The following is an 8,402-nucleotide window of genomic DNA, read 5'->3' as shown; positions in this document are numbered from 1 at the left end:
AAACGCCTTGAATGGTAAAACCTTTACTGCTGATGAGGATATGAAATCGTTGTTGGAATTGTTTTTTGCTGAAAAAGATAAGAACTTTTTTGAGCGCGGAATCATGAAGTTGCCTGAAAAATGGCAAAAGATAATCAAACAAAATGGACAATATATTGTTTAATAAAGTTTTTGTTTCCCATGAAAAATTCGCCTTTTATTTATATAAAAAAAAACGCAATTACGTTTTGGCCAACCCAATATATTATATATTAAATTTATATACTGTGACTAGTACAAGAGAGTTATTGCTATATTTTGTGAAAGTTATACCTACTAAGGAAATCTGTGTAAATCACCAATTCGATTAGAACAATGGAAAAAGAACTATTTATTTTCTCATGATGTTAAACATTACAGCGATTAAAACATCAAAGAGGATGTATCAGATTTCAACCCAATATTCAGAGCAAAACAGAGATTTTTACAATTGACTATAATAGGTATGATTAGCTATGGATTTCTAAGCTACGTAAAAAGTAATAACAAACTGAAACTACAAGATTAAATTTTCATGTTTTCATAGTATAACACACATGGCTTAACATTTGATTGTACAAAAAACTATGCATTTCTCCATATACATTATTATACAAATAATGAGCTAATTAATTCATTTTTATCTTATCTGCACTGTTCTTCTTCACAATTTTACGATTTAATTATTCACATCGAATCGAATCTGCCTTTCATTGGATATGACAGTTGGAAATAATCGAATTTCTTCTTTACCTCCTTTTTCCAACAACGTTCTCTTAAATGTCGTAATGTTTAAAATTTCACTGAGGCTGCTAAATAAATGCTATTTACTACCGAACCTGGAATGTACATCGCACGATACAAGCACGAAAAGAGCAAACGAACATATGTATGTACGTACGTGCAGACATATCTCTGTGAAGTGATAGACAATTTTTACTACTTCACATAAAATGACGTCACAAATATGTACGAATGTAAAATGTCAATACTGAAACTATCAAGTTCATGAATCTTTTTACAAGTCACACATACTACTTGAACAATATACAATCGCGCTTGGTCAAATGATGATTAAGATCTCTCCATTTCAATCTATGTAAAAGAAAATAACGAATGTGCATTACATGCACGTATCGATTTTATTATATATTTATTGCAACTCTCATTGACCAAATTACCCAGTGGTCTTTTAAGATCGACTTTAAAGGAGATATATTTTGACAAATTATAAATTTAGGTAACACACATGACGAAGCAGAATGGACAGTCTAGAATTTTCTCGTATACTTTATAATCGTAAATCTTTACAATCTAATGTTTCCTTGCTGTTAGAAATTTAACAATATGCAGAAGTGTAATGGATACGCAAACGTATATTCTATTAAATAACATTATTCTTGTAATAACACGTAATGATTAAGATTGTAAATGTACTTTGTAATGTGGACACGCAGCTCGTCAGCAAACTTTGCACATTACCGATACGAAGTATAAATTACGGAAAGATTGCAATCGAGATACTTAATTGTACGCTTGAAATGTAGCCAGTGAATACCTATAGGAGATTTTACTTAAAGCCCGATACTTTCATTACAATCTTGGAGCTTGCAATATAATGTGGGGGAACATCGGCTGACGGAGTAACGAAAAATCGGACGACAGTACGCGAAACTAGAGCGTAGGGCGTATTTGTATCAGATCTTCAATGCACTCGGTGCACATAATTGTTACTTACAGTACAAAGGAAGTGAACAATTAAGAATATGTTAACTTAAATTTTGTATCGCGTTATCACTAACGACATTTTGCTCTCCTCTTAAAACTGCGGGATGCTGTTAATGGAACATCAACGTACAGAATAATATATCGTTTGCAGAATGCTCGGAGTTTAACTGATTACTTCGATATCTCTCTCAGTTGTTTCTTTTTATTATTTTCCTCTCGTGTCTATGTTACAACTTAAATAAATGAATATTAACGGCTGATTAATTACCTCTCTTCTGATGATACCTTTTTTTCAGATCATTCAGATATTGTCATTGTAGATGCATAATTCTCCAATCGTAAAACCAATTGTAAGTGACAGTTTACAATTTACATGCAATTGTAAAAAAAAAAAATCGTAAAGTAATGATAATCAATAATGGGGCAGGAAATTATTCAAGGAAATTCTCAATAGTAAAATGAGTTGGTGCTTGTGGATGTGACAGATTAGCTATGCAGTTATCACTAACTGAAGAGGCAGTGCTCAGTGGCGCGTTCCAAATCCCAATTGTACGAGGATAGAGCGACTCTCGCATTGTGCTCCTCGATCCCCATGTCTGTTAATCGCCTTATCTTGTCATCTAAATCAGGTATTTTCGCTGGTCCTAGAAAGTCGATATGACAATTGTATATTTTAATATAATGATGTACATGTACAAGCTGCTCGAAGTGTGCACGCAAGTATAATACGTACCGCCAGCGTATACAAATGTCCAGTGCGTGGCAGTTTGGCGAAACAGTTCAGGATGTTCTTTGTATTGTTTAGCTACTACCGCATCTTGGGGATCATCAGGTTCTGCTGCTGATAACAGTGCTTGCAACGACAACAATACCGTACGCAGAGTCATGGCAGCAGCCCTGCAATGATGTAACAAAAGAGATAGTTTTTATGCTGTATATGCAGTTACAATGATGAGACGTAAACTAGAAAATTACTAGAACATGAAAAATTATATAAAAGGAACAAATAAAGAATATAAAATTATATTCAGCAACAATTATATTAAAAAGATAAATAATGCTGTTAGTTATTACTTAATATTGATAAATATATAAATTTTAGTGAAAATAGATATTATATGTACCATTGATCTTTTAAAATATCCAAACAGATAGCACCAGTGACGGAAGATATATTAGGATGCCATATTTTCGTTATAAAACGTACCTGCGAAATAGAAAGTGTTATTATTTCTAGCAGCCTAACAAATTAATATAAATAATAAAATTTATTCTAGACAGATTTATCGCATTAATGGTGGACGAACATGGTACTGATTTAAACTGATTTAATTTATTTGTGCCGTGAATTTGTATTGTAATGAAAAATAATGGAATAAGTAATGCTACAAATACTATTTTTGCATTCTTTTAGAATAATGACTTACTTTAGGAGGGTTGAAGGGATATGTCTCTGGTACTTTAATTTCGAGCACAAAGTTACCTCCTTCATACGGTGTATCTGGAGGACCAGCAATCTCACCCTTTAATTCGGTAAGACTATCGTTGACCAACTCAACCTTAATTGCACATTTTGCTATCTATTAAAATGAATATAGTATTAGAGACTTATATTGCTATGTACATTCAAATCTATTATAAGCCTATTACAATTATAATTTAAATGTACAATGTATCAACAACAATGTACAACCTTTATAAAATAACTACAGTTATGGACCTTCTTCATAAATACATAAGAGAGATAAAACGTCACCGGCAATGTGTTTATAGAAAAGAAAGATAATATAGGCATGAATTTATAATGGTTTAAAGATCTATTAAATCATTGCAGAGAGAATTTTTATCAAAATTATATACAGGGTGTTTCCTCTAACTGTAGCACTTAGAATATCTCTGCTTCCTTTGATGATATGAAAAAAGTCAAAGGACGAAAATTGTTCGATTCAAAGAGACTGGTACTCTGGTAAGAAAATTATTTTTTTTAATGTGACCTTTCACAAGATATCAAGGTCATGAATATTATTTTAAATGAGATGGTATATTTTCCTTAACGAAATGATGTAGCTTGTAAAAAACAAATTCAACCATACAGAATATGTTGACCTTCAAATGACTTTGAACCACAAAAATCACGTTTAGGAAAAGAAATTCTATTGTATAACTACAAAGATATACCTTTTTTACGGATGTTCGAAATGATCACCGTTTACTTCCACACACTTTCGAATTCGATGAATAAACGATTGGTTTACGTTTTTGAGAGATTCCGGAGTAATTGCGGTGCACGCACGCTGAATTCTTTCTCGCATATCTTCAGGTGTTGTCGGAATATCGCGGTAAACTTCATTTGTACGGAACATACTCAACGAATCATTTCCTGATCGCTGGATTGGACGTGGTGGAGAATTTCTTGGCCGGCTCGATCACCAGATCTAACGCCTCTTGATTTTTTTCTTTGGGGACACCTAAAACATGAAGTTTACCGCGATATTCCGACAACACCTGAAGATATGCGGAAAGAATTCAGCGTGCGTGCACCGCAATTACTCCGGAATCTCTCAAAAACGTAAAACAATCGTTTATTCATCGAATTCGAAAGTGTGTGGAAGTAAACGGTGATCATTTCGAACATCTGTAAAAAAGGTATATCTTTGTAGTTGTTATACAATAGAGTTTCTTTTCCTAAACGTGATTTTGTGGTTCAAAGTCATTTGAAGGTCAACATATTCTGTATGGTGAATTTGCTCTTTAACAAGCTACATCATTTCGTTAAGGAAAAATACCATCTCATTTAAAAAATGTTCATGACCTTGATATCTTGTGAAAGGTCAACATTAAAAAAATAATTTTTTTCCTATAACTGTAGCACTTAGAATATCTCTGCTTCCTTTGATGATATGAAAAAAGTCAAAGGACGAAAATTGTTCGATTCAAAGAGACTGGTACTCTGGTAAGAAAATTATTTTTTTTAATGTGACCTTTCACAAGATATCAAGGTCATGAACATTTTTTTAAATGAGATGGTATATTTTCCTTAACGAAATGATGTAGCTTGTTAAAGAGCAAATTCAACCATACAGAATATGTTGACCTTCAAATGACTTTGAACCACAAAAATCACGTTTAGGAAAAGAAACTCTATTGTATAACAACTACAAAGATATACCTTTTTTACAGATGTTCGAAATGATCACCGTTTACTTCCACACACTTTCGAATTCGATGAATAAACGATTGTTTTACGTTTTTGAGAGATTCCGGAGTAATTGCGGTGCACGCACGCTGAATTCTTTCTCGCATATCTTCAGGTGTTGTCGGAATATCGCGGTAAACTTCATGTTTTAGGTGTCCCCAAAGAAAAAAATCAAGAGGCGTTAGATCTGGTGATCGAGCCGGCCAAGAAATTCTCCACCACGTCCAATCCAGCGATCAGGAAATGATTCGTTGAGTATGTTCCGTACAAATGAAGTTTACCGCGATATTCCGACAACACCTGAAGATATGCGAGAAAGAATTCAGCGTGCGTGCACCGCAATTACTCCGGAATCTCTCAAAAACGTAAACCAATCGTTTATTCATCGAATTCGAAAGTGTGTGGAAGTAAACGGTGATCATTTCGAACATCCGTAAAAAAGGTATATCTTTGTAGTTATACAATAGAATTTCTTTTCCTAAACGTGATTTTTGTGGTTCAAAGTCATTTGAAGGTCAACATATTCTGTATGGTTGAATTTGTTTTTTACAAGCTACATCATTTCGTTAAGGAAATATACCATCTCATTTAAAATAATATTCATGACCTTGATATCTTGTGAAAGGTCACATTAAAAAAAATAATTTTCTTACCAGAGTACCAGTCTCTTTGAATCGAACAATTTTCGTCCTTTGACTTTTTTCATATCATCAAAGGAAGCAGAGATATTCTAAGTGCTACAGTTAGAGGAAACACCCTGTATATAATTTTGATAAAAATTCTCTCTGCAATGATTTAATAGATCTTTAAACCATTATAAATTCATGCCTATATTATCTTTCTTTTCTATAAACACATTGCCGGTGACGTTTTATCTCTCTTATGTATTTATGAAGAAGGTCCATAACTGTAGTTATTTTATAAAGGTTGTACATTGTTGTTGATACATTGTACATTTAAATTATAATTGTAATAGGCTTATAATAGATTTGAATGTACATAGCAATATAAGTCTCTAATACTATATTCATTTTAATAGATAGCAAAATGTGCAATTAAGGTTGAGTTGGTCAACGATAGTCTTACCGAATTAAAGGGTGAGATTGCTGGTCCTCCAGATACACCGTATGAAGGAGGTAACTTTGTGCTCGAAATTAAAGTACCAGAGACATATCCCTTCAACCCTCCTAAAGTAAGTCATTATTCTAAAAGAATGCAAAAATAGTATTTGTAGCATTACTTATTCCATTATTTTTCATTACAATACAAATTCACGGCACAAATAAATTAAATCAGTTTAAATCAGTACCATGTTCGTCCACCATTAATGCGATAAATCTGTCTAGAATAAATTTTATTATTTATATTAATTTGTTAGGCTGCTAGAAATAATAACACTTTCTATTTCGCAGGTACGTTTTATAACGAAAATATGGCATCCTAATATATCTTCCGTCACTGGTGCTATCTGTTTGGATATTTTAAAAGATCAATGGTACATATAATATCTATTTTCACTAAAATTTATATATTTATCAATATTAAGTAATAACTAACAGCATTATTTATCTTTTTAATATAATTGTTGCTGAATATAATTTTATATTCTTTATTTGTTCCTTTTATATAATTTTTCATGTTCTAGTAATTTTCTAGTTTACGTCTCATCATTGTAACTGCATATACAGCATAAAAACTATCTCTTTTGTTACATCATTGCAGGGCTGCTGCCATGACTCTGCGTACGGTATTGTTGTCGTTGCAAGCACTGTTATCAGCAGCAGAACCTGATGATCCCCAAGATGCGGTAGTAGCTAAACAATACAAAGAACATCCTGAACTGTTTCGCCAAACTGCCACGCACTGGACATTTGTATACGCTGGCGGTACGTATTATACTTGCGTGCACACTTCGAGCAGCTTGTACATGTACATCATTATATTAAAATATACAATTGTCATATCGACTTTCTAGGACCAGCGAAAATACCCTGATTTAGATGACAAGATAAGGCGATTAACAGACATGGGATCGAGGAGCACAATGCGAGAGTCGCTCTATCCTCGTAACTGGGATTTGGAACGCGCCAATGAGCACTGCCTCTTCAGTTATAGTGATAACTGCATAGCTAATCTGTCACATCCACAAGCACCAACTCATTTTACTATTGAGAATTTTCCTTGAATAATTTCCTGCCCCATTATTGATTATCATTACTTTACGATTTTTTTTTTTTAACAATTGCATGTAAATTGTAAACTGTCACTTAGAATTGGTTTTACGATGGAGAATTATGCATCTACAATGACAATATCTAAATGATCTGAAAAAAAGGTATCATCAGAAGAGAGGTAATTAATCAGCCGTTAATATTCATTTATTTAAGTTGTAACATAGACACGAGAGGAAATAATAAAAAAGAAAACAACTGAGAGAGATATCGAAGTAATCAGTTAAACTCCGAGCATTCTGCAAACGATTATATTATTCTGTACCGTTGATGTTCCATTAACAGCATCCCGCAGTTTTAAGAGGAGAGCAAAATGTCGTTAGTGATAACGCGATACAAAATTTAAGTTAACATATTCTTAATTGTTCACTTCCTTGTACTGTAAGTACAAATTATGTGCACCGAGTGCATTGAAGATCTGATACAAATACGCCCTACGCTCTAGTTTCGCGTACTGTCGTCGATTTTTCGTTACTCCGTCAGCCGATGTTCCCCCACATTATATTGCAAGCTCCAAGATTGTAATGGAAAGTATCGGGGCTTTAAAGTAAAATCTCCTATAGGTATTCACTGGCTACATTTCAAGCGTACAATTAAGTATCTCGATTGCAATCTTTTCCGTAATTTATACTTCGTATCGGTAATGTGCAAAGTTTGCTGACGAGCTGCGTGTCCACATTACAAAGTACATTTACAATTTAATCATTACGTGTTATTACAAGAATAATGTTATTTAATAGAATATACGTTTGCGTATCCATTACCTCTTGCATATTGTTAAATTTCTAACAGCAAGGAAACATTAGATTGTAAGATTTACGATTATAAAGAGTATACGAGAAAATTCTAGACTGTCCATTCTGCTTCGTCATGTGTGTTACCTAAATTTATAATTTGTCAAAATATATTCCTTTAAAGTCGATCTTAAAAGACCACTGGGTAATTTGGTCAATGAGAGTTGCAATAAATATATAATAAAATCGATACGTGCATGTAATGCACATTCGTTATTTTTTTTTACATAGATTGAAATGGAGAGATCTTAATCATCATTTGACAAGCGCGATTGTATATTGTTCAAGTAGTATGTGTGACTTGTAAAAAGATTCATGAACTTGATAGTTTCAGTATTGACATTTTACATTCGTACATATTTGTGACGTCATTTTATGTGAAGTAGTAAAATTGTCTATCACTTCACAGAGATATGTCTGCACGTACGTAACATA

The 8,402-nt window shown here is 33.0% G+C and overlaps 2 protein-coding genes across 2 annotated transcripts; one reads left to right on the top strand and one right to left on the bottom strand.

Annotated features, from left to right (window-relative positions):
• Nucleotides 1-346: 346 nt before the first annotated feature.
• Nucleotides 347-3,475, bottom strand: LOC105287045 (ubiquitin-conjugating enzyme E2-22 kDa). The gene is made up of 5 exons (XM_026974683.1): nt 3,440-3,475; nt 3,174-3,326; nt 2,871-2,953; nt 2,480-2,643; nt 347-2,390 (listed from the first exon to the last, which is right to left on the bottom strand). Exons 1-5 carry the CDS (start codon nt 3,473-3,475, stop codon nt 2,251-2,253), a joined length of 576 nt encoding a protein of 191 aa, XP_026830484.1. The 3' UTR covers nt 347-2,250.
• Nucleotides 3,476-5,832: 2,357 nt separating this feature from the next.
• Nucleotides 5,833-7,127, top strand: LOC113563273 (ubiquitin-conjugating enzyme E2-22 kDa-like). The gene is made up of 5 exons (XM_026974682.1): nt 5,833-5,868; nt 5,982-6,134; nt 6,355-6,437; nt 6,665-6,828; nt 6,943-7,127. Exons 1-5 carry the CDS (start codon nt 5,833-5,835, stop codon nt 7,125-7,127), a joined length of 621 nt encoding a protein of 206 aa, XP_026830483.1.
• Nucleotides 7,128-8,402: the final 1,275 nt, after the last annotated feature.

Source organism: Ooceraea biroi, chromosome 13, assembly GCF_003672135.1.
Source record: "Ooceraea biroi isolate clonal line C1 chromosome 13, Obir_v5.4, whole genome shotgun sequence".
In the NCBI taxonomy this organism is placed as follows: Eukaryota; Metazoa; Arthropoda; class Insecta; order Hymenoptera; family Formicidae; genus Ooceraea; species Ooceraea biroi.
The sequence above is the reverse complement of the archived record's forward strand: the minus strand, read 5'-3'. Positions and strand labels throughout refer to the sequence as shown.

Excerpts from the sequence above, each read along its gene's own strand:
- LOC105287045 (XM_026974683.1), bottom strand. The coding sequence starts at position 3,475 with ATGAAGAAGGTCCATAACTGTAGTTATTTTATAAAG. Across the intron at positions 2,644-2,870 it reads GATATTTTAAAAGATCAATG|GGCTGCTGCCATGACTCTGC; the intron begins GTACATATAATA and ends ACATCATTGCAG. Across the intron at positions 2,391-2,479 it reads GACATTTGTATACGCTGGCG|GACCAGCGAAAATACCTGAT; the intron begins GTACGTATTATA and ends TCGACTTTCTAG.
- LOC113563273 (XM_026974682.1), top strand. The coding sequence starts at position 5,833 with ATGAAGAAGGTCCATAACTGTAGTTATTTTATAAAG. Across the intron at positions 6,438-6,664 it reads GATATTTTAAAAGATCAATG|GGCTGCTGCCATGACTCTGC; the intron begins GTACATATAATA and ends ACATCATTGCAG. Across the intron at positions 6,829-6,942 it reads GACATTTGTATACGCTGGCG|ATGACAAGATAAGGCGATTA; the intron begins GTACGTATTATA and ends ACCCTGATTTAG.